This window comes from Oculina patagonica, chromosome 6 (assembly GCF_052425735.1).
Source record: "Oculina patagonica isolate OP01 chromosome 6, crgOcupat, whole genome shotgun sequence".
NCBI classification, from domain to species: Eukaryota; Metazoa; Cnidaria; class Anthozoa; order Scleractinia; family Oculinidae; genus Oculina; species Oculina patagonica.
In genome coordinates this window covers 33,085,307-33,110,310 of record NC_135763.1, presented here as the reverse complement: position 1 = coordinate 33,110,310, position 25,004 = coordinate 33,085,307, and the positions used below count along the sequence as shown (strand labels likewise).

The window sequence follows — 25,004 nt, the reverse complement described above, 5'->3', positions numbered from 1 at the left end:
AAAGGTAACACTGAGTATGAAAAAATGTAAAGCAATTGGTTAAATCCGTAGCATTGATCACGATGACACTTTGATTCAATATTTTAAAGTCCTCCTTATTGTTAATTTAATGAGTTCAGCAGTGTTAACGGGGACGATTTTCGCCAATGGAGCCAGTACTGTGTATCACATGGACCTATAGACGCAGCTGGTATGCCGGACGTAAAAAGATCACACACAAAAAGCAGATCATCTGGCTCAAACACCTACACGTAATTTTAACAATAGCACGTCTGCAGGTGAAGCGGATTTGATTGTGATGGCATGTAGCTAAAACTAATATAGGTATGCAACGCGTGCACGGCTGTATTCAGGCTGGTTATTTCTGACAAGCAGCCATTGCAATGATTGTGAAATAATCAGATCAACACTCAATTTTCGGTTTGTATAGACACCTAATGTATACTCCATAAAGCTTTATTGTGCAGTTCTTTATAAGCTGATTCTGTGGTCGCTTTGCCAGGAGTAAACAACTTTTTGCTTTTGATAAGCTAACAAGTTTGTTTGAAATCGCAGTCATGCTTCTTGTCCAATCAGACGCTGAATAAAATTACCTGCCTCACACTACCTCATTTGTTTTTGTATTTTATTAGTTAATATTTAAGATTAGTCGAAGAATTACTTATTTTGCTTGCATTGACAATTGAATGAAGGTCGTCTTGCTGTTAAGCCATACCATACACTACCGCTGGATTTTTTCCTGCATGCGATTCACGCGGTTAAGTGTAAGTTAAAGAGTTGAAGTTACTGTTATTTACCTTATTATAGGAAATTAACGCGTCATTAAATTAACTCTTCTTAATTAACTCTAAAATTAAGTCGCGTTAATTCTTGTTAACGTTAATTTCCGCACCGTTAATTAAGTGGAGCGTTGATTTCCATGACCTTAATTTCCATTATTTTGGTCCCAGTTTCTTGTTGCAGTCCAGACGTTCTTGACTGAAAGGAAAAATCATTATTTTATCAGGGTGGACATCTGCCGCTATACTGATACTACGAAGAACGCTCGAAGTGGAAAAAGTACCATGAAAATAGTTTGCGTTTAAGATTATACGCAAACAAGTGTTGAAATAAACTTGTTTGTGTTGTGTACGGCGCGTTAATTTCCCTCATTTTGAAATGTTACCCCCTCGGATCAATTTAGGTTTCTGGGAAACTGCTCACCTACCCCTCCCCAAACCTAACATTAACCCTTACTTATCGCTTTGGGCAAAATGTTAGGTTTGGGGAGGGCTAGGTGAGCAGTTTCCCAGAAACCTAAATTGATCCACCCCCTCTAACGCGTTAATTTCCTTTATTGGGAAGTAATTTTTATTTCAATTCGCGTTAATTTAAGTCGCGTTAGTTTCCCATGCCTTAATCAACACAAGTGTTAATTTCCTATAATAAGGTAAGCACACGAGTTGTAAAATCGATAAAAACTTTTGGAAAATTCGGCTAAAGGGTGGGCGTATAATTTTAAGCTATACAGTTCTATTATACATACGGCTAGAACTAATATCATATAGTGTGGCCTGTCGTCGGTAAGGGGTGGACCATTACTTAGAAATCGAGGATGGGGGGAGATAAGGTGGATGAAAGTTTTGCAGCCTTAAGCTCTCTGCAGGATTTGTAAAGGTTGTTTAGGCAAAATCAGCAAATCTTACAAGAATATATTTTTGCTAAGCAACTGTTTGCAGGGTTTCGATGGTATACTAGTCAGTGACTTCGGCACGAATTTCGTGTGGAAATTGTTACCACTCTCTCCCCCTCCCTTCTGATCTCTAATGGTCCACCCCTAAAAATATCCTCACGTTAAAAAAAACACTTTATCGCAAACCTCCTCCAGTCTTACGAAGTTTTGGTGAGTTCTAGACTGTAGTTTCCTCTGGTTTGCAACGATAATATGACGGTAAAATACAGGATCTCTAGCCTTAAGAGTAGGATTGATCACAGTCCTGTATTTCTCCGCATTATTACCGTTACAAAACCACTTATCCTTTTCTAAGCGTCTGCTGTTTGCCAATTTACTTTGTTTGCACATTCTAGCGAGGTTTACGATCACCTTGTTCACCTATTCTCAAGCTATCTATATTTCGTTTCGTCAAGATCCTTTTCTGTATTTTAAAGTTGAAACCTTTAAGCCCGGACACACGGCGCAACATGGCTAATTGCACTTTGTGTTCACTGTCGCAACATTGCAGGCAATGGCGTGGGAAAAGAATCATCCATTGTCTTCTTTTTAGTCATTGAATCTCTAAACAAAACACAACGAGTTTTTTCTCTTACTTCTCTCTTCTATATGAGGCAAAAACATTAAACATCTGTAGTTGCTCTTCTTAGCTTTTTGTTTAGGTTATCGTCACTATTTTGATTACGTAATGGTAAATTAAACATCAGAACTTGCTTGCTTTGTCAGCAGCAGCGTTGCGGGAAATGTTGCCACGTTGAGAGCAAAATATTGCGTGCGATGATGCAACCTGAGACGGGGCCTTACATCATGCAAAGAATCTCTTGGACTTTAAGTCACTAAACCAGAATTAAATTCTAATTCGCCTATTTTTAACCTACCGTACCTATTTTAAGTTATATTAAAGCTATTAAGCTTAAATTTGTTTACACGGGACCGGTCCGGAACGGATTCGATCCGATTTTCAGACGGGATACGCCTTCTGTTTACAGGGGACCGTTCTGGATCCGTTCCGGACCATTTCAAGTACAGTTTCGTGTAATTAGAAGCCGATCCGGTACGGTCCAGTTCGGAATGGTTCCGGACCGGTCCCGTGTAAACGTAGCCCAAGTTGATAAACTATGTAAAAATTCCATGGACTTAAAACTACTACCAGAATTAAGCATACAGCTACGGGTTACCTGTAAAATCTAGCGAAATTTTACTGAAAATAGTAAAAATAAAGGTATATTATTATAATATACTTATTGAAAAAAGACAGATACACTGTCTTATCATCGACGTGTTTTTTCACCTTCCACTAATCCATCCTGCCTTTTAGACTGTTTTGAGCAGTTGAAATCATAGTTAGTTGAAATAAAGTGTATTGCCGGAAAACACTTGATATTTTGTAATGCTGACAAATTAGTCATGATGACTGGTCTTCAGTCTCTGTTTCATCATTTGTACAAGTTATAACTTGCTTTGAAAACTGTTATCTTTCTTGATCTTAAAATATGCATGTAATCTTTGATCACTTTCTTTTCCCTTTAATTTTTAAATTGTGATTTGATCACAGAAATGGTATGTTCAGTAATGATTAACGATTTTCGATTTATGTTTAATCTGTTGCTTTTTCATGTTATTTTTAATCAGCGAGAGCCACACTACTGAACCGTGGCGTTGTTACCTCTCAGTGTAGACCTCTTGTGGGGTTTCTTTTTAATGATTCTTAGTTTTTTTGCCTTTTTTCGTTTTTTTTTTTTAATTTTTTTTTGTTCAAGGAACAGTTGAAACTATTATACTTGTAGGCGATACAAACGTTTCCCACTGTGAAAATTTTAAAACAAATACTTAAACTATTTCTATTAAAAACTGTTAATACTTGAAGTGGCTTGTTTAAAACAAATCGGTTAGTTCAGACACCTTTTTCTGTTGTAATCGTTATTTTTCTCTAGATCTATTTTGAAACTTAAAACGTAATTCAGACCTGAAACTCTGTTTCAATCATGTACAAACAAACAAACAGACAGTAGGAATGAAGCAATGCTTAAGTTGTGTACTGTCTTAACTTCTACTTGCAATCTATTAAATTTGATCAACTTGCTTGCAGACGTAAAAAGAAGAAGTCTGTACGCAGTCCAGTTAAGACCTACTACCCCAAAGGAGGCACTTCATTTTGCTTTCGGTTTACAGTATACGATACCTGAATATGTTTTTTATATACATAAATGTAGCTGGTTATAATAAGCCATAATTGACAAAAATAGGACTTGTGACGTCGGGCATTCCTTGACCGTAAAGAACTATAAACGGCTCGCAAATTTTGGGTACTAATCTAAGGCTGAAACTACAAAATTTTCGAAATTGCCTCTTTACTAAGACTAAGACTTAAATGGATAACACAATTACTGGAACAACCAGTAATTTTTTATTGTGGTCTACTGTGGTCCACTCGAGATATGGAATAATTTATTTTATTATGCCAAAAAGTTTAAAAAAAAAAAAACGAGCGTTTTCGACTAATTAGTCATCATCAGGGTAAAATGAATTTCACCTTAATGATGAATTTTCCCTCTTATCCCCTTATAATGTTTTGACTTTTAGTTTCATTTTAATAATGAAGCGATTTTAGACATTGGATGTATTGTTTTCCCCATTCCCGTATCAGCCATCTACTCGGTACCTCCTGTCTGACTGTACAGGGGATGACGGCAAATGGGACAACTGCGACTGTGGAATAAAGAGAAGAAATCTGATTTATCCAAGCTTATCTTGCTTTGCCTAAGATATTTCTGCGACAGTGTACAGATAAATACATGCAAATGACAAATAAAGGTGACAATCTCAAAAATTATAACAGAACATAGAAAAAAAAGCACTGAAGAGATGTAAAGTGTGTGAGGCTTCAACAAGATTTGAACCCAGGACTTCCGCGATGTCCTACCAACAGTGATAAAAGGCGTTTGGGACTGGAGAGGGTCATTGGGACTTCATTGTTCGTTCAGAAACACTGCTAGCAGTGGTAAATTTTGAAATACCCTTTAACCTACACCAATGTAATTGCTCTGTCAAAATTGAAGATCGCAATAAAAACAGCTGCAACAGGAGGACATTTCAGGTATACTTACACGCCGTTCTGTATCATTGCAATGGCGCACTCTCTGTGAACCTTGTGTGAGCATGGAAGGATCTGGCAACCGCTGAACGCATCCTGGGGATACGATTAAAATAAAAATAATAGTCATCTATTTTTTGTGGACATTTCTATACCTATAAATTACTGTGTTACTTGTGACGCCAAATTCTTCTGTTTTATTGTATTCTTCTAGTTCGGACTCATAAGCTTCTCTCGATATGCCTTCAAAAGCAGGTCGGCACATTTTTAAGTGCAAACTTGCAGCTCAACTGTAAGTTTTCCACTATTCCATCTTTTTCTTCTACACTTGGGTTTGGCGGCTTTGCTTTTGGAAGTGTCCCACCATCGCTGCTTCCGAACTCGCTATCGCCTCCTTTTGCTGCATTCTTCAGTTGGTAAATAGTGGAGCACAGCACCTTGGCTACTTCAGCCGGACCTTGAAGATGCTTTCAGCGCTAGGCAGATAATCTTTGCTGAGCCTGTTCGACAAGATCTGCGGTTCACCTAAACTGTTCAAATTAATAACCAAAGTTGAAAGCGTTTAGACTCTAGTCAGATTCAAGGCCATAATTAACTTCAAGCCACTGACTAGTTTTTTCCCAACGCGTAACTCGGACACTCCGCACCCGTTTCCGCGATGCTTAAAACAGTATGGTCTTTCAAGGCCTTAGCCAGAAAAAAAATTATGACTGAGGCAATGACCATGGTTAAATTCTCTCCCTAGGCATTTACTTTTCCCCTTCCAAAGATAACAACAAAAACGAAAAAATGACTGAGGCAACTGCCACTGTTTGCCTGAAAGAGGCTACGGCCTTGCCTTTATAAATATGCATGCAATTACCTCCAAGCAAATGCAGCACTCGTCATGTCCAGAATTTGCTCTGCACTTATGTTTTCCTTGAAGCCGTTTATCCAGACAAACGTTACACACGTCACAATGGAAAGATCTGTCTTTGTGAATCCTGAAAATAAGAGGAAAGACATCACAGCTTGGTGACGAATATCGTCTCCTCTCTAGCTCTTCAATCAACATCAATCAAGTAAAGATTTTTTATCAATGAACTGCGTTTAAATTCTCTGATCATTACATCTTTGGCCATATGCATTTTACTCGCTGGATTTTTCCCGTGTCAGAGTTCTTGCCTATTAATCTTTAAATCGTGACTCACTCACACACGTTTTCCCGCGCTTTGTTTATACTTCAAGTTGTGATTGGTTCACTGAATTGGTTGTGATCTTTGTGATTAGCCAGAGTGATAATTTTGTTTTGGTTTTACGACACTCAGTTGAAAACTGCTCTATGTAACCTGTTATGATGACACATTCTCCTCTTTTAACCATCTGGGTGTGATGTTTCCACTTACCGGCAAATGCCGCATTTTGTACAATGATACGGGTATTTATCCTCGCCAGTGAAGTGTTTGCAGATTGAGCAGAAATACGCCGACATCTTTGTTTTACATCTGGCACAAGTTTGGGCGTCTTGATTGATCTTTGAAAACAAGCGAAGGAGATATGTTGTCATTTCATGGTATAAAAGCGCCCCATGAGGGCTAAGTACAGGATGACAAGAAGAATTGACTGAGAATTTCTGCCCAATTTAGCGGCCTTGTCTCTTCTGTAGCAGTTGCATGTGCAATTCCCAATAAATGTCGTAAACGTAATTCTAACGAAAGATACGTGTAATCAAACTTTGATTAATAATTCTGAAGTGGCTCATCTGTACATACAATTCAACCCTTTGATCTGATTTATTAAGAAGGCTTTGTAACTCTTCTTTTTGCAATATACCGGGACGCCAAGTCGGACAACTTAAATCAGATGAGAAGAACGAACGTTCGAATCTTCCACATTTATGGCCTAAAATAACTGTATGTGTTTTACGTACCACTTGCTGGTGTCTACAAACCGAGCATTCAATATAAAACGCTTCTTTTGCTTTGCAGTTGTCATTAATACACTCGTCTGAGTTGTTATGACAGCGATGGCATGGATAGAACCTTCCACAACAGGGGAACTTGACACGACACAGCCGCTGATAATGTTCACATAGCCATTGCGGACTCTCAGGAAGCGCTGTATGCTGGGAAGGAGCCTCTTCCTCGCTGCCTGTCGATGTGCCTTCTCCGCTTTGTCTCACTTTCCTTGCTTCTCTTTCTCTCCTGTGACGTTCTTGTAGTTCTCTCTGAGCACGCTCTTCTCTTTGTCTCCGTTCTCTTTCTTTCATCGCTTTTTCTCTTTCTTCCCTTTCTTTCAAGACTCTTTCCACAAGTGAGCAAGCTTCGGCTACCCGTCGCTCGAGGGCAGCTAAGGAGTCGTCATCTTGTGTGTGCGAATTGTTGTTCACTAACTCCGGCTGCATCGTTGTACTCTCTCCATTTGTAAACGCTGTTGTTATGGCCATTTCTCTATCTATCCTTTCTTGCTCCTGTTGTCTTGTAGCTCTTCTCGATGCCGAGGAGGTTTCTGATTGCAAGATCACATTTTGCGAGGTTGGTGTCGGATTAGCTGAAATTGCTGACTGTCCAATGTCGGTTTGGTTGATGACGTTATTTGTCAAGGCCAACCCTGTATTGCCAAGAGATGTCATTCCTCCCACTTGCTGGGTAGAAGACGGTGTTTGAGCAAACAAAATATCACCAGCAGTGGGGACAAATTGTGGAGATCTTGGTTGGACAGCTCCATTGGAAATGGAGGTATGATGTCCTGATTCATCGCAAGGAAGAGATGGAAAAGGAGGTGGCGGTGGAAGGTTCCACATTGAAATGTTTTGATTACTTGGGTAAACGGCATAACAAGGGTCATAACCAGGATACGCAGGTTTCTTGTCGTGGTGATATGTTTGTTCATTGGAGTTCAAAAAAGCAGGAGTGCCAGTCGAGCTAGGAGCAGTCCCTCGAATAGGTCCCTGTGACACTGCAGAACAGTCTGGACCTTCAGGAAGAAGCAACGTAGGTGGAGACCTAGGTGGAGTATGATAGCTTCGGTCAGGATAACAGCCAAACCTTTGGTACCCGGAAAGGATGTCTGAAGGCTTTTCTTCAATGTTTTCCATATTACACATGTCATTTGTTATCGAAATGCTGTTATCATCTGTATGTCGTGCAAGAAAAAAAGGACGTATGCCAAAGCAATTTGCTTCTTCCGCTCCTTCCGACAAAATCCCTTTGTCGACTTTCTTTGTGCTAAATGGAACATTAGAACTTCTTTGTATGTTTTTCTTGGGCTTTGCACCATTGCGGCTCCAGTTAGAAGATTCATCAAGCTTCTGTGTATCATTTCGACCGTAGTTGGTGGAAGGTTGATCTTTACGTCCCACTTTTAGACCACCCGATCTTCCAGCACCAAGAAGTCCTTCATCGCTGCATTTGGTTTCGTGAGCTGCTCGTAATAAAGTGATGGGGTTAGAATTTCCAGACGTTTCAATATGATTACTAGCTCCATGGTCTGCATGTCTTGGTGAATCGTCCGCGACAGCATCCCCTCCTTTATAAGGTGATTTAGCAGTTGCCGACAAGGAATCGTAAGGATGATGATCTCGAGGTGCAGCTTTAGCCTGATCCCTATAACAGCTAATATCAGTGACATCCGGTCGAGGCTTTTTCTTGCCCGCTATCACCACTTCATTGTTGGCAGTGTCGCCTGTCATATCATCTACAACATCACCTCGCCAATCACCTGTAGGACTAGGTTTAACAGGGTGTTGCTCTAAGTTAGGTAACTCCACACATGGTCGGTGTTGGTCGGTAGTCGAAGTCAAAGGTATGACGTCTGGAGTTCGAGTATCACTTAAAGGTCGAGTACTTCTTCTTTCGGGGCTTCTTTGTCCTTCCCTGAAAGTGTTACTACCATCTTTGATCTCCGAGGCACTGCGATAAGGTACTGTTTCATCCTCTACTTTTTCGTTTTGCTCCCGTTTTGAATCATCTTGCTGTTTTGGATCACATGGTGGCCAATTGAGCTTCCTCGCAGAACTTGGTTCATCAGGAGTTGATTCGCCTAGAAAAGTAATGGCAACCACTGGGTCTTCAGATCGACCAATGTTGTCGTCTTCTGGTGTGTTTCTTTCAATTGTTAGCGTGCCTTTCACGGGAACGTCAGCTTGTTGAGTGATTGAATTCATCTGATTTGAAGGAAAACTGACCTGAAAACAATATAATCAACGTTCAACATTTTCACTTAAAACATTTACTTTAAGAAAATGTGTTTTTCAGGAAAACAAAGTGAATATCAACCCTCCAAAAGCAAATGTGGCCTCAAGTGTACTCCGGGGCACAAAGAGGATAAGTAAGTAAAACCAAACAGTAGTACTTACAGTGGTGGCGTCTGAAGCATCAGTTACACAACCTGCAATCGAATTTTCCAGATGATGTGATGAACTGCTTTCATCAGTTTGTGTTCCAAAGTCATAAGTGATGGGAATACTCAAAGAATCTGTTTGTGTACAAGATTCTGACAACATGTCTTCTTCATTCGACAAGCTTAGACCGGAACTCTCCCTCGGTGACTCCATTCTCAAGGGAGAAGCTGGGTATGGAAGGCTGCCCTTGCCCTGCAATGCTTGCGTCTTGTGCCCCTAATAACAAAAACTTGCAATTAACATTCAATGACAATGCACTATTTACCTTGCTTTTCAATTACTTAAAAGGACCGTTCGGTTTGCAACAGATACAAGCTAGGTTACCCTCATTGAATGCGAAGGTGTATAAGACCTGTCAAAATATCGAATTGCAAGAGATTAATATTTAATTGCCGAGAATTGATCCCAGGTGAAGGGTTTCTGTCTTAGGGATTAATGAATAGACCTGATCAATATTTGCCAGTAGGATTCTAGAAACCGGTTAACTAGAAAAAATCTTTTTGTCATAAGAAGAAGCGTGGAACTATCTTTTCTCGCTGTCCGACTCAAAAACTTTAAACTTTATCAGCTAAGGAAATTCACAGTTCAGAAGGTAATTAACCTAATATCTATTTTTCCACATTGACCTAGGAAAATAACTTAAGTTTTAAGAAGAACATGACGCACAACTCTTACTGTTTCAGGAAGCAGCGATACAATGCACCAAGCTTTCTCGATTTGCTCTTCAAAGGGAATGCCAAAACTACCAGCACATCTTTCTATTTCTTCGGCAAAAAACCTGTTGATGATGGGACCATTACAATGTGATATTTCCTCATGGCAAATCTCACGTTTTACAGGGCTTTGTTTGACTTGTATAAGCTGGGTCTTGATTTTGATGGAGTCTCCCACACACCACATAACGATCTGCCCGGTAAATGGACTTTGGATTTTCAACACGAGATGGTCATCCACGATCCCCACGTCGGCAATCTCACCCAGCTTTTCTAGATTGGTAAAAATCTGCTTCATAAGCTGCCCAAATACAAATCTGCTTGTTGCCCTGTCTGAAAAAATAAATGCTACAGTTCCGTCGCATGTCTTAGCAGTAGTGATGAAGACCAGAGGTTGCATTTCCGATTTAGCACCCTCGTCGGCTGATGACAAGATGAGTGGTAATAAAGTCAAGTCACCAAGAAGGAAAGAAATGTCAGTTTCTAAAGAAACTAAAGGTTCCAGCTCTATGAAATATTGTGTTGAAGTTACTCGATTTTGATTTCTAAGAATCAGCTGAGGTAGGATGTCTTCTACGGACTTCACGCTGCAGTCACTTATTTGCTTTAGTACTGCAATATCGACATCGTATGATATTGGGCAGTATACGAGAAATCTGCAAAACCTCTCAAATGGAATCTTGTCTCTTTTAAGTGCCAAAATCCTGTACACATTCCTTGGTTGTCTTTCTGCAGAGATGTTATCTTTATGAAACGAATTTTGGTCCTTTAGAACGGGTTTACACGCTGCATGCGTCTTTCCTTCTACATGATTTTGAACGCTATACATCGTAGCAAGCGGTGTTGTAAAGATCAAGTCATGTGTGGCAATTCGTCCAAGACATTCAATACTTGAGCTACAGAATACAAATCTCAGCTCCTCCACGAGCAAGATGGTAGTCATTTTCTGTGAGTGGTGATTTTGGAGTTTTGAAAACAATCCATGTACAACATCAATCATGTCAAACATTTCCATCTCTTCGAAATATTGAACAAAGAGTGCGAGGGAAACTTTTAAGTTTACAGTTTCGTCAAAAAACAGAGTTTTTCTTTCTGGCTGGTTATGTTGTCCAGATCTACCCTCGATGTAGTTCCTTAACACTTTAAGTTTATTTCTCAACAGTTTTTCTTTCAGGATTCTTTGGTCCTTCGTAGCTTTAAGATGACACAAAACGAAAATCACTTGAACTAAAATGACATCAGAACAGTCCAAATAGTTATGGAACATCTTCGTATAATTGCACGACAGCAACAGAAATACAATACTTTGGGCCACCCTCCCAATGCTGAATAACGATAAACCAGTCTTCAGATAGTCAAGGCTGAACTTTGCGCAAATTTCTTCAGGATAAGAGGAGATTGGAAAATCTGGACTATCGTCAACCTCAGGGAGTGATACTATGTCGTCTCCAAGATCACTGGGCTGGTGTTGTGAGAGAACACCACTAATTTCCACACCAAACTCAGCAACTAGACTTTCAAGTTTAAAGTGTACTTCTTGGTCCGTTTCAGGAATTGATTTTCCGCTGTGTTCAAACTTTTCTTCAAACTTCTCCTTTAGTTGTTCCACGAATGAAATTTGATAAATCTTTTCCACATTTTCCAGAACTCTTTGACAGTGCAACAAAGACTTCTCTTGTAATCCATCGCTGGATTCTAATCGCACGAGACCTGTTTCGCATTTGAGCACGTCGGGGTGAACAGCACCAAAAGCTCTTGTAAAAATCTCTAATGCACTTCTAAGACATTGCCTTGAAGTCTCTGTTTTTCCCATGATGGAGAAAACAAGTCCCTGCTTTAGCATGATAGTAGCAAAGGTTGGATGATTTGCCCCACATGTTTCTCGACAAATCGTCACAAGATATGCCAGCAATTTACATGCTAAGTCTTGATTACCTTGATTAACACAAATGTCCACTAAAATCTCTGCAACTGTTACTGAAAAGCCCAGAGGAAAGTTACTTTTTACACTAACAAGTTCTATCAGTTCAGGTAATTTTATGGTATCAGTGTCAATAATTGCTGCAGTCTTTGAAGAGTTTCCAAGCAAAAGATAAACCAAACAAATTTTCAGCGAAATACATTTTACCACTTCCTCGTCTTGTTGTAATTTTGTTTCGCAGAAAGTCTTCAACTTCTCGAAAGCGTTCAAAGCTTTTCTAAGATAATGATTGTCCAAAGAAGCACAAGCTTCATTATATTCTACGATGGCAATGATTCTTGGGGGCAAGGGAGCTTGATGTAAACAACTAAGGAGGTCATTTTGAACTTGCTGATCAGCCGCATAGTTTCTCTGGGCCTGATGTACCTGTCTTAAGTTGTTAAGAACCGTTACAATATCCTCTTCAACTATATAACCGTTAGTCGAGTTCTTAATCATTTCAAATCTTCTAAGAGCGGTTTTAAGACTTTCTTTTGCGTTTTGAAATAATCCTTTACAAATATATACACAGCCTAAATTATTTTGAGCAACAGCCAAGCTAAAATTCAATTTCTCGTCATCAGCATCGTCTATGTATTTAACAGACTGCTCAAGCACATCAACAGCTATGTCAAAATCATACATCTTCGAAGCAAGGACACCAAAAGCGTTGAGCCAGCGGACGAAAAGGTGTTCTTCTGAGGACTCTTGGGCCAACAAAATGGATCCATTTTTGGAATTCCACGGCTCATCCTTTATGTATATTTGCTCTGCACGTTCCACTAATTGTATCTCCTCTGAATTGAGATTAGAAAAATCATTTGGTATCAACTCTTGGAGGTACTTGTGACATTTTTGTAGCGTTTCCTCTGCCTTTGCTGAATTACCGTCTTGAAGATCTCTTTCTATTGTTTCCAAGCATTTGATAGCACGATAGCGTTTCATTCCGTTCCCTAGCCTGGTTAGTTCCTACGATGCAGAAAAAATGTTGTTGTTAAAGGGGCTATGTCACGCAATTTTAGGCAATTTCGGCACTGACCAACCGGTCATATACACCATTTTAATAAGTCAAGGGGCCATTTTGAATTTTTATTTTTCCGCAAATGACGTCATTAATAAAGTATTCAAAATGACACCTCGGCTTATTACAATGGTAGATACTTTATTTTAATACGTCGAGGCACAAATGAATATTTCATTAACGACGTCATTCGGGGAAAGTTAAATATTCAAAACGGCGTCTCGACTTATTAAAAGGGTGTATACCGTATTTACTCGAATAAGCGCCGCGGCGCTTATTAAATTTTTCGCGCCTCAAGTGCGGCGCTTATTCGAGGGCGGCGCTTATTTGAGGGGGGCGCTTATTTAAAATTTGGACGCCACAAAGAATTTAATCTTTTACAGGTAATTGAAAATAACGTCTTTTGATTGTCAGTATTAATCCCTTGTTTGTCCTGGCAAAGATCGTGGTCTTCACAACATTTACAGAACTACGTATAATTTTGTAAGAATGTTGGATAGAGAAACTAATGAGCAAGCGGTAAAACAATAACTTTGAGCTGCAACACATCGCTTTTGATGGAAAGAAATGTCCAAGTTTGTTTTAGAGTTGCTTTATAGTGCTATATATGTCAAACGGATTTCCTCAAAAAAGCGCCGAATCGGGTCTGCGGCACTTATTCGGGGGCGGCGCTTAATAACTTTTTTGTCCCAAATGCGGCGCTTTTTCGAGGGCGGCGCTTAATCGGGGGCGGCGCTTATTCGAGTAAATACGGTAATTAACTTAAATATCACAATAACGGCTTAAAACTGTACGATAGAGAGATTAAGCATGACGTTATACGGCAAACGGCAAACGCGAGCTTGCCTTTCATTTTTTTACCTTTTTATGGAATTCTTAAATTAATCTCTCATAAAAATAGAGGGAAAATAACACATTCACGAAGTTGAATTTTTGCCGTTTGCGGGAAAAATAAACGTCATGCTTAACCTCTCTAATAACTCAAAAGAAACACAGAAAGGCCAAACAGGGCCATCGATGGGCAAAATTCGAGAAAATTAAAATGGATTGCGTTTGGGTAAACTTGAAAAACGTCGGCCCGACTTTTTTCAAGTTTATCTCAATTTCTATGAAAGTGTCATTTACAGTGCTCGAAAATCATCCTTGTTTGTTATGTGGCCCTGATTTTGCCAATAAATGACATTTGCTCTTCCAATTTGAAGTTTACAGCTCTTAATTAACGAAAATGAACAGAGTTTTCTAAAATACCGTGACCTAGCCCCTTAAAACAACGACCCTTATAGTCCCTATACAGCCTACAGGGTTTGTGTGGTTTTCGTGTCTCTATAATGCGTAAACAAGTATTTTAAATTTAGATTCCGCCACTTTTTTCGCTGCAAAATGTAGATTTAAAGTTCCATTCAATATCTGGCTAATGGTGGTCGGTTATGATACAATCAGTAAAGATGAATGGAAATCAACTTTAATCAAACCCTCGCTAATAATCATAATTTATTCACCACTGTTTTTAACGCTTTCGACAGGAAATTAACTTTACGGGGAGCAAACTTTGCAGAAACCAAGCATAAAAGCCTGCGAATTAGAGTTATGTGTTTTAAACGTAAAATTGTGAATTCAAATTGCTTAAGTGTACTTCAGTTTACTGGAAAACCAACACAATCATAGCACGCCCCCAGGCTTTACGCAATGGACCATGTAATGTTAAGGACATTATCTATGATGAATACAAAGAATGTGTGTTTTGATAATAAAGTATACGTACAGACGAGGTCAATGAACTGAAAAAACCTTCAGTTTACCGACTGCAAACAAACCTTTCGCGATGCAAGCAGAAGTCACAGGCCCCTTTTTACTCGTATTTTTTTCTATCGTGGAAAGCGGAAGAAATCGGGAGAGAACTGGACGCAGCGGGCGAGAGAAAAGAGATCTAAATCCAGAGAGAGTCAGACCTTCGCCCGTTTCAGTGTGCTTGGAAATTACGCTTGCTTCGTTTTATCGGTAACAGTTTTATTTAAGAATCCGCGTTACAGTGATCCTGGACGGCTGAAAGTTAAAAAAATTGCAAAGAACGAAGAAAGCGCGGTAAAAATGACTCTATTCGGCTTAATGGTGGAATAACAGTATGGCGCCAATTCAATTGCTTATTCCGATCCCACACTCGTACTCTGGTTTGCTTGCGGTTAGTGGAGTGAAAATAAACAATTAGATTTGTGCCAATACGTCATTTTGCCAAATATGCATGCAGGGGCCAGCCAGCGATTAAGCTACGTTGAGTGTGCATGTATCTACTCTTTCGGTAGGGCTTCTGTCAAAAACTATAAATTAAGTTACCCACCCGAACCTATAACCGCAGGCAGAACGTACATCCTATATTAGTCCTTTCACTACTAGAAAGAAGTAAGATCTTGGAATTCTTGTCTAAGGGCCTGTTTACATGATTGCGGAATGACTTTCATTCCCGAACGAAACTCGTTCCGGAATGAAATTCGTTCTGCATTTACATGACAGAGTCGACCGGTTCAACAAAAGGCATTTTCACGTGCACGATTTCCGCGCGAGATCAAAACAAGGTGGCACATGTTTCGCGCGAGATCAAAACAAGATGGCGCATGTTTCGCGCAAACATGTTTTTGTGCCCATTAATGGCCGTATCTGCAGTTGTGACGAGTAATTTGACCATAGAGCTGCTTCTTTGGGCTAAACAGTAAATGCTATTACGTTTTTTCGCTCTGAATTCAAATGGTGGAGTCCGTATGCGGTTCAACAAGTTGCAAGTTCATCTCGGAACGAAATTCGTTCTGTGTTTACATGATACCAGAATAAAATGTCATCCCAGAACGAAACTTTCATTCCGGAATGAAAACCGGAATGAGCTCATTCCGGAATGACTTGACTTTCGTCTCGGTATCATGTAAACAGATACAGAGAAATGTATGGGGATGGAATGAACTCGTTCCGGAATGAAAGTCATTCCGGAATCATGTAAACAGGCCCCAACAGTCTGCTGCTCGTACACAAATATATCTACAATCTTATAGCTGCGGATACTTTACCTGCTTCATTCATTTTCCGCTTGCATCATCAACAACTTGCACTTGCCTGTATTTACTGTGTAAAGAACATAAAATAGGTTATATTTAATGTTCTAACACGGCGAGAAACGAAGAAAGAGGTTTACAAAAAATTATTCGTAATTTGTAAACAGCGGTGGCTTGAACTTTAAGCAGCAATAAAATAAACCCTCAACTTTGTTCAACCGTTGATCTTCGAACTTATTCCGATCAGTTGAGCACGTGCGGATTCCCGAATGACCGAAAAGAGACCAAAAACATATTGAACCTTATAACTGAGTTATTCAAAAACCATAATGACAATAATGTCATGCAAGATCATACAGTTTATAGCTATTCACCTGGAAGAAACTGCTGTAGCGGTCTAGCCTGACGCAATAAGCTGGCAAACCAGAACTTGACACTGCAAAGTTTACCGCTTAAAGTTCAAATTTGTCAACCGTATGCTTTGCGCGTATAAATAGTGCCTTACGTAGCTATAGCAATAGTAGTCCGCCAAGAAGCATGTGACAAGCCTGGAGGGAGGGGGAGGTGTACCATGTGAAAACAAATTAAATACGGTTGAGTGACGCTACCGCTGCGCCGATGTTGCGGTATCAAATTTTTGGCTTTCTAAGAAGCCGAAGATGAGCTTTCTTTTTTTAATGTCTGAGTGGCTTTTCCGGGATTTTGTTGCATTGGGAGACAAAGCTTCGCGTCGTTTGGTATTCATCTTAAGTACTGTAGGCTTGCTGTTAATTGACCCCAATACCCGGGCCCCAATATTCCGAGAATCTTTTAGCCTTTGCATATCTCAGCGACAAGATCCGCGAGTTGGCGGGTTAACGCTCACAAGACCGAAGATTCGGTCGGAGGACTATTGTTTACAGTTAACGGTATACCAAATTTAATGTTAGATGGGGGCGAGGAAGGGAGACAAATAGAGATTTTAGTTCTGAAAAGTCACGCAATTAACCCAGCAAATTCCTCTCAGATGCTCTCAGCGTGCCTAGAACTAGCTAGAACTGTGAAATGCGTCAGTGCCAGCCTTGGTCATGCTTGGTCGAAATCTCAAATGCTACGGGGGTAGAGCATAGCTTCTGCTCATACATATACGTCCAACCCGCTTCAAAGTCTTCAAAATCTGACAAATGCCCCGTGCGTTTTTGAGGTTTTTCGAAGTTGCTTATTTTGTTGGTTGGTTGAGGTGCGGTTGATTTGTGCAATTGCCTCAAATTGCATAATAAAATCGTTGCATCTGCTGATAAAGAGTTTTGGCAGTTATTCAATCCACTCGCAAGAATACCAAATCATCAACTTATTTCCCTCTTGAGAGTAAACGATAGCACTGTTTGTAGCGAGCGGAAATAAGACCGGAAATGATTTCGTTTCGTTTTAACTAAATAATTGAGCCCACTCTGGTTGGACTCTTTCTTCGTTCACTGAACATCGTGCATACTATTTGAACACTTTTAAACATGATACATACCTGCAAAAACTCTTGTTTAGCTTGGTAAAACAAGATAACTACAAATGAATTCTAACTTCAAGCCCAGTTTAGCAATCTGATCTTGGAAGTCACATGACGAACTGTTTGCATAAATAATTAAGAAATACAAAATTATTAACAACTCAAGTAGCTCCAGCCTCAATCCCGCTGTTTTGCCGGGAAATTGTTGCGTATTTGGCCTCATCGCTGATCTGGGAAATTGAAATTTAACGTATACCTGGGTAAAATGAATATTATATTTCGTCCATACTTGTAGCAAAATGACAAAGAGAACATATATATATATCTGGAATTTTTTTTTAAATTTAAACAGTTAAAAGCAAATAACATTTCCCAATAGACTACAAGTAGTCTAGTTTTATCCTCAGATCCGTTTTACAACACAATAAAATAAACACTGTTCCCAGTTAAGTTTATAGTTAACTCTCATAAGCTCTATCTGGGCATTCGCTTTAGTAAACGCTTGGGGAGTGGGGGCCTAGCTTATATAGCCGATTTTTAGCTCAGGTCTGAATTCGAAATGGGGAAAGGGTTTAAAGAAGTGCGCAGCATATCCCACCCAAATCTTTAGAGAGCACCCCCGGTAACAAGTTCCATGAAATTAAAGGAGCTTAAAGGGTCTCCTGTAATTTTGTAAGTGAGAGATAAAAACGAGCCTGAAGAAATTCAGCAGGTCATTTAAAGTAAACACGTAATATAAAGGGTTAGTACGTGATTAGGTCTTTGTGTTGTCTGGGTTTTCGACTCGCAGTGGATCGGCAGGTGATGAGGTTATGTCTTTAGTTTTGCGGAAGACTAGTACTGATTACACTGTCTCTCAGCTCGGTATAGGGACCATGGCATCCAGACACACTGCTGCACAACTGATTGACGATATATGTACTGCTGTTTTTTTTTTCATGGCTAAGACTTGCTGACTTGGTTTGTTTGGTGTGTAAGGGGCATTATTTATTAAAGGTGCTGCTAATGAGTTACAGGGGTTTGAAAATTGATGCGAATGGAAAAGTTTCCGGTGAAGATGATAATTATTATATGTGAAACCTTAAGGAATTTCCGATGAATTCGAAGTAGGCGATGACAACTTCATAAAATGATGATCCAAGTGTTCAGAGCAACAGTTCATTTTCAACCGCATACCGTAAATACTAGTCTGGTTCCGTTGATGGTCTGCTTCGTGTAAGGTCTATTTCTCAAGATAGTCCCCACGAACATACAAGTTCTTCCAAACGGAATCGACATTAAGAAGGCGAATGGACAATGGGAGAGTCAAATTGACTGACTGAGGTTCGGCGGCCTTCAGATTGTCTCGTACCTCGAATTACACGACATATCCAGTCTTTTTGTCTTTGAAAAGACACAGTACACAAGGGCTGGACTGGATATACCTCATTTTTCGTGATAGTTTCGTCCAGGAAGGTTTGTTCAACAACGTATAGTAACTGCAGCATGTAGCTTACGAGCTCAAGTTGAACTAATGTAAGTCCACTCGTTCCAAACTGTTTGTTTCTCTTCTTATTAATATTAAGATGCGTTATTCCATGGATTATTAAACTTAAACAACTGATATTGCGAGTAAAAGTGTTGTCAATATAACGACATTTCCTTGTGTCGACCAGTTGATGCACACTTAACGTTCTTGGAGGTAGTAAATTGAATAAAAAGATCGATGGATTTATTATACATATCGACAGCTGAAAGGAGTCTAAAGGCATTTAAAAAGGCATCTGAAAAGCATCGTGGTTTCCTTCACAAAATCCGAATGCGTGATAAAACCACTGGGTTGTTTAACAAGCTTTTTTGATGTGAATTCCAAGTCGTTTATACCTTGGCGTTTAAGGCTATACATAGAGAAGACTTGTTCAAGTTATGAAATATCGTGCAGTTGCCTCAGGAATCATCATTATTTTATATTTTATTTTTATATCCTGTATATCTGTTATATATTTTCTTGATCTATTGTTCCGTGAAACCCAATGAAACACCGTGAGATAAGAAACGAGTGCTTCTAGGCTAATGTGCCAATTCAAACCTACTTGGCCTGAAAAAAGTGGATCTCTATGATGCGTTTTTGTTTTTGTGTGGCTGTTTGTTACATCGCTTTTAGTGACAGATGAACTGAGTTATCTTGGTATTAAACTAAAATTTACAGAAGCCAGACATTAAATCAGCGCGTGGAATATTTAATCGAGTAAATAACGCATATCCACCGCTGTTGCATTTATGCTTAGAATGAGACTACTGTACCATCACTATACAAGGGAAAGGGAATCTTCCCTGTACACTACGATCATGTGACTGGACAACGTTTATGTTGGTGCAAAATAAGAATTCATCGGCAGTCAAGTTTGGGCCTGTTTAGCTCATGTAAACAAACTATTCACCAGCAGGGAAATTGAAATTAAGAAATATCCAATAAACTCACCTTTATTGATCTTACAATGATCTCAGATCATCGTTCTTCATTCATTTGCCTTCGGCAATAGAATAAACGAATAATATTGTTGTGTTTTAGAGGCGAAAACGGAACATTTTCGAGAAGAATGTGTTTGCGTGTTGCCATTAATTAAATGTGGTATCCAGCTGTGACATAAACGTCAATCATGTTCAAGGGAAATTTCCCGGCTCAATATCTTATAAAAGTGTATCAGTGTCACGAATAACACATCTAGAAAATTCAGTCAAAACAATCCTTGCATTTTTCCTCTTTAGTGTTTTGTTACCTTTGTAAACTTTTATTTTGAGGTTTTAAAGCTAATTTTGCACATCACTTAAACATACTCAATATGCCATGACATCGCTCCTTTAAATTTCCATATACACTTCTTTGCGGCTCTGTCGCTTTTATTCCCGGATCCAGAGCGTAGGCCTGATCGCAGACCAATTTACTGCAAGATGTCGATCTAGTGTCGATCCCCAGAAGAAAAAGAGGGATATAAAGCAGGACGTTTTCGATTCAATATTCAGTAGGATAAAATATCGCCATTAACCTTTGCTTTCGTTTCTCGGGTTTCGTCTGCTCTCTGCAGCAGTGTGGAATACAGTAAATACCCGCGTATAAGAACCTAGGTTTTTTCAAGTTAGCCTAAACAGGTTCTTATATAAATGGTATTTAGTGTAAAATTAGGCTTACTAGGTTCTAAATTAGGTTCTTAACTTTTGTTCAAGAAATAAAGTAGAATTTTTAAATAATCTGCTCTTTAATGTCCAATAACAGTATTCTTGGAGGCTTCGGTAAGCAAAATACTATACTTTTTTAATCTGATTCTGTTAAAATCAAAACTATACTGTAACCTTCACTATAATTCCCAATAAATCTTGTAACTATGCTGTAACTATGATGTGTACAGACTGTGTTATAAATATATTTTTGAGAAGATTTTTTAATTCTATATTTTTGAGAAGATTATTTTTTCTTTTTTGAAAATAAGAACCTGTTTTAGAATCCAGCCTAAAATGGTTCTTATGTGATGGGTGCTTAAAAATGAAATTTTAGCCTAACAGGTTCTTAAATGTTAGGTTCTTATATGCGGGTTTTTACTGTACTCCAAAGAAAAATATTTGGTTCGAAAATCTGGAGTGAGGGGGAGGGGGAAAGGGAAAGTTGCAGTGTTCGATTGAGTGACGTCAGGAGACGTAAGTCCAGGGGGAACGACTTTTAGGACTTTAGCTCGAGTTATCGGGAGGTTATAGAAATTGAGGGTTCGCGGAAGCGTGGCGGGACTAGAAATGCCAGGTGTTGATTTATTGATAGAACTTTACTTATTGTTTCGTCAGGCTATAATGACCTATAGCATGGAATGCAGACCCAACCTAAGCGAGGGTTGCTCGATTTGGAACTATAGGACTCGGAATTAAGTCAAAAAAGGTTCCGAAAGAACAAATCTTTCTGATGCATGATTAAGTTAAAAAGATAAGGACAAGGATAAGTAAAGGTAAACAGCTAGAGCACCTATCCTCATTAATGTGTGTGTATATTTAATAGCTAACCGAAATTAATGAATTTGAATATTAGGTTCCACTTTCCTTCGAGCTATTAGTTATTATTACCATGATCATCATCATCATTATTATTATTATAAATGTGCATCCGGCACGTAGTTAGGTATGTACATCAAAGCAGAATATGTCAAAACCGCGTTAGCTGCAGTTGAAGCGGAATTAGTTCACAAAGACTGTTGGTAATTTTTGAAGCATTTGTTAAATACTGTTTTGTCCCTTTTGAAATCCACTAAACATTTTTACTTCTTTGTTGAATTTATCACTAACTCAGGATCAATCCCGTGACACGGTTATACTTCAACATCAGGAAGCATGAGAAGGGAAACCATTTTGCGCATGACATTGCTGCTGTCCACAGGAAAAATAAATATGACTTGGAAACAGTCGTTTATCTGCTTTGCTTTAGTCGTTTTTCTGCTTCGTTTATCTGCTTCGTTTATCTGCTTTCAGAATTTAAAAGCAGATAAAAGAACCAATGAGGCAAAAAGACTTCTCACTAGACATGTATTCAGCAACGTGTCATAGTGATCGCGATTTACCTACAAAACATTCCTCGAGCATGAATATCAATTTGCAATGTTTTTAGTAAAGCAAAGAAGTGCGCTATGTAGGCTACACAAAACTTACCTTCCCAAGAGGCTTCCTCAAAACTCTTTGGGCGAAGTTAATGATAATGCGAAATTGAATGTAAACACACGGAGCATTTGGTCACAAATTTACATAAGGAAATGGAAGTGAAAATAAATCAAACATTCAGACTGCTAGCTTAATCACCAAAAAAGAGTGTAGCCTGGAAACGAGGAAGAGCAAATGGGGTCATGATATTGTGGGAAACAAAATCAATAATTATGAATACGAAGTTTGTATTAACCAGCTAACTAGTGTGGTTGACGTTAAAAAATAAATTAAAATAAATAAATAAGTAAATAAATAAATAAGTAAATAAATAAGTTGACATCATAGGCGCCTTATGCAGCCAAAACTTTACTTACTTACTTGTGATCTTACATGACATGGGTAAAGAAGCAGGGCTAGTGACCAAGTTTCGTTACAACCGTAAAATGGTCTGCGGAGGAGACTTGTTCCTCCCAACTAACAGGGTCTCAAAAAAGCTTAGGGCTTCAGTGCTGCGGGCTCTGCTGCCGACGTTTTGAAGGCTCCATGTTTTACAACAAAACCCCATCCCCCTTCTCATTTGTGATATTGATGCAGATCACAATCAGCTACGAAAGGCCTGCTTGTGTCTCTTACTAATATATCCTTCTCTTAATGTAATAAGCAACTAGTTAATGTGGCTGTTGCATTAAAAAAAGACGAATATATCCCTAAAGTGCTGAGGAAAAAGCTCAGCAACAGTTGTGAAGTTTACTGTAGATGATTTAAAATTATGATAATATATGTCTGGCATAATTTTTAGCAAAAATAAAATAAAAAAACAGTGGTGGGCTGTGCGCAGTATTTCCCTAATTGAGAACTTTCAACTCGGAGAGCGAGTACGAAATCGAGTACAACTAGAATTTCAGTCCAGTTAGATACGTTCCCAGAGCCCTCATTCCTTTCTGTTGCTGACCATTTCAATAGGAGACTATCAGTACAAGATTGGTGTGAAATGTGATAATCAAAAGCAAAAACAATACGCTATAAGGTTTGAAAAGTTGTACTCGTACTCCGATTTGAAGTTTTCCATAAGACAGTCATTAGCAATTAGTCTATTCGCCCTCGTGTTACAGAAATCGAGAGAGGGTAAGTAGTCTAATTGTTTTAACTCTACTGAATCATATATTTTTAAGACAAAGGTCACAAGAATACAGTGGGAAATCCAATTAGATTTGCAGATTTTCAATACAACACGAGTGAGCGAGTTTCCATACAGTACAGTCATCATTTTTGGATATCCAAAATTTGTTTATGCTCCATTAGCAGCCGCTGTTCGAGAAATGAGCCTGCGCTCCTCTCCGGGGAGGAACAGAGACTGGACTCGAGAGAGGGGTAGAAATTGAGCTTAAAAATTTGTTTTGATTACCAATAATCGACGGTTCTTGTTGCTGCTATAATATGATGTAATAGATTAGCTTAAGCAGCTCTCTTTGGTAGGTCGTACCCTCGACGGTAGTAAACAGAACGTTGTCAAGATAAAAATTTGTTTCCCAGAATTAGAGATCAACGAAGGATTATTAGAAATCTAAATAAAACCAGAAAAGACTGGACACCCGACGAATAGATCACGTCACAAGTCAGTATATTAAAATACCTGCAGTGCCAGACACAAATCCTTTCCCGGTATTGTCGGTACAGCTGAAGTGCGAGCTTCTATTTCCATAACAGTTTACAAATAGATTCTTAGACTGATTTCTCTGGGCAAGAAAGACAACCACCTGCTAGGAACTTGAAACTGAAACAGGTGATGCGATTTGATTGTGATGGCGTGTAGTTAAAACTAATATAGGAATGCAACGCGTGCACGGCTGTATTCGGGCTGAGTATTTCTAACAAGCAGCAATAGACCATTTGCATTATGACGTAAAAGCGCAAAGACTTCTGGTAGTTGTAGTTAGGTTCGCGGGAAATTTTGAATCGTCATCAAGCCCGCTTGCCCAAGAAAATCGTGATGGAGGTAAAGAAAATTACTCTCACCGAAGAAGACGTCCCTGTGGCTTCATTTAAAGGGCAAAAAACAACCTCTCAGTATAAAACCAAGTCCGTTAAAATGAAAAAAAAAAAAAAAAAACTATGCAAGAAATTGTTTATTTGCTGGGTTGCGTTTTGTAGTGAAGTTTCAACGAGTGTTTCCTCCAAGTCTCAGTCGCGCGGTTATTTAGTTAAATTCCTAAAACTTTTGCTTACCAGGTATTTTCAAATAATATACGAAGACGAAATATTTTACCCTTTCTAAACATGGGAGAGCACAGTACATGATTTCTACTCGTAAAAATCTTTGAGGCTCACCTTTCGAGTCGCACAAGTAATCGTTCATCAACAAGATTATGGAAATAAAATTATATTTGCTCGCACGGCCCTCGCTCGGATTGAAACCACAACTGCTACTCGACGAGTTGACATTTCCAGTACAAAAACAAGAAAACTTCTTTGTTAAAGAATGTTGCAATTACAGTTCTAATTTGACGAAAAAAATACAATTTTAAGATAAAAACAAATGATCTGTATTCACCTGCACAGGGTAGTTTTGTTTGATCAGCTTAATAAAACTGTTTATGATTGACCCTTCATGATTCATCGATGAAGCTCGATTGAACGAGGAAAATTATTTGACTCGTTTCTCTGTCTCACTGTAAAAATAAATTGAACTGACCGTCCCGCCGAGCAATCATGATATATGGTAAATTTTCTAAGCTTTTCAGTGAAGAATTAATTCACCTGTGATTGATGGAAGAGATCGTTTGTTGAACGTCTGAAAATCGATTGAGAACAAAGTCAATGGCTTGCCTTGCTTTCACTTGATTCCACACAAATTTAGTTATATCCTCGACTCGTCCTTTCAAGCAATCTGTTTCCAGTGCGCTTTTTTTTGAAGCTGTGATATTAGGCTAAAATTATTTACGAAGAG

At 39.0% G+C, this 25,004-nt stretch overlaps 1 protein-coding gene and 1 long non-coding RNA gene across 7 annotated transcripts in view; one reads left to right on the top strand and one right to left on the bottom strand.

Moving 5' to 3' along the window:
• The window catches only part of LOC144656658 (uncharacterized), a 523,850-nt gene that overhangs the window by 81,726 nt on the left and 417,120 nt on the right, over positions 1–25,004 (top strand). The gene's annotated exons all lie outside the window — the stretch shown is intronic.
• Positions 616–25,004, bottom strand: part of LOC144656631 (uncharacterized) — a 144,400-nt gene continuing 120,011 nt past the window's right edge. The window contains exons 1-10 of one of the 6 annotated variants that reach the window (XM_078516877.1): positions 22,067–22,143; positions 17,420–17,520; positions 15,934–15,988; positions 9,862–12,828; positions 9,142–9,402; positions 6,715–8,970; positions 6,191–6,318; positions 5,668–5,788; positions 4,819–4,901; positions 616–4,420 (exon numbers count right to left, since the gene is read on the bottom strand). In XM_078516877.1, coding sequence (XP_078373003.1) covers positions 4,363–4,420; positions 4,819–4,901; positions 5,668–5,788; positions 6,191–6,318; positions 6,715–8,970; positions 9,142–9,402; positions 9,862–12,828; positions 15,934–15,942 — 5,883 coding nt within the window. In that variant the 5' untranslated portion in view covers positions 15,943–15,988; positions 17,420–17,520; positions 22,067–22,143 and the 3' untranslated portion in view covers positions 616–4,362. Of the gene's footprint in view, positions 4,421–4,818; positions 4,902–5,667; positions 5,789–6,190; positions 6,319–6,714; positions 8,971–9,141; positions 9,403–9,861; positions 12,829–15,928; positions 15,989–17,408; positions 17,521–19,862; positions 20,049–22,066; positions 22,144–25,004 lie in introns of those variants that run through there. The other 5 variants (XM_078516875.1, XM_078516874.1, XM_078516879.1 and 2 more) reach the window with 5 other exon arrangements.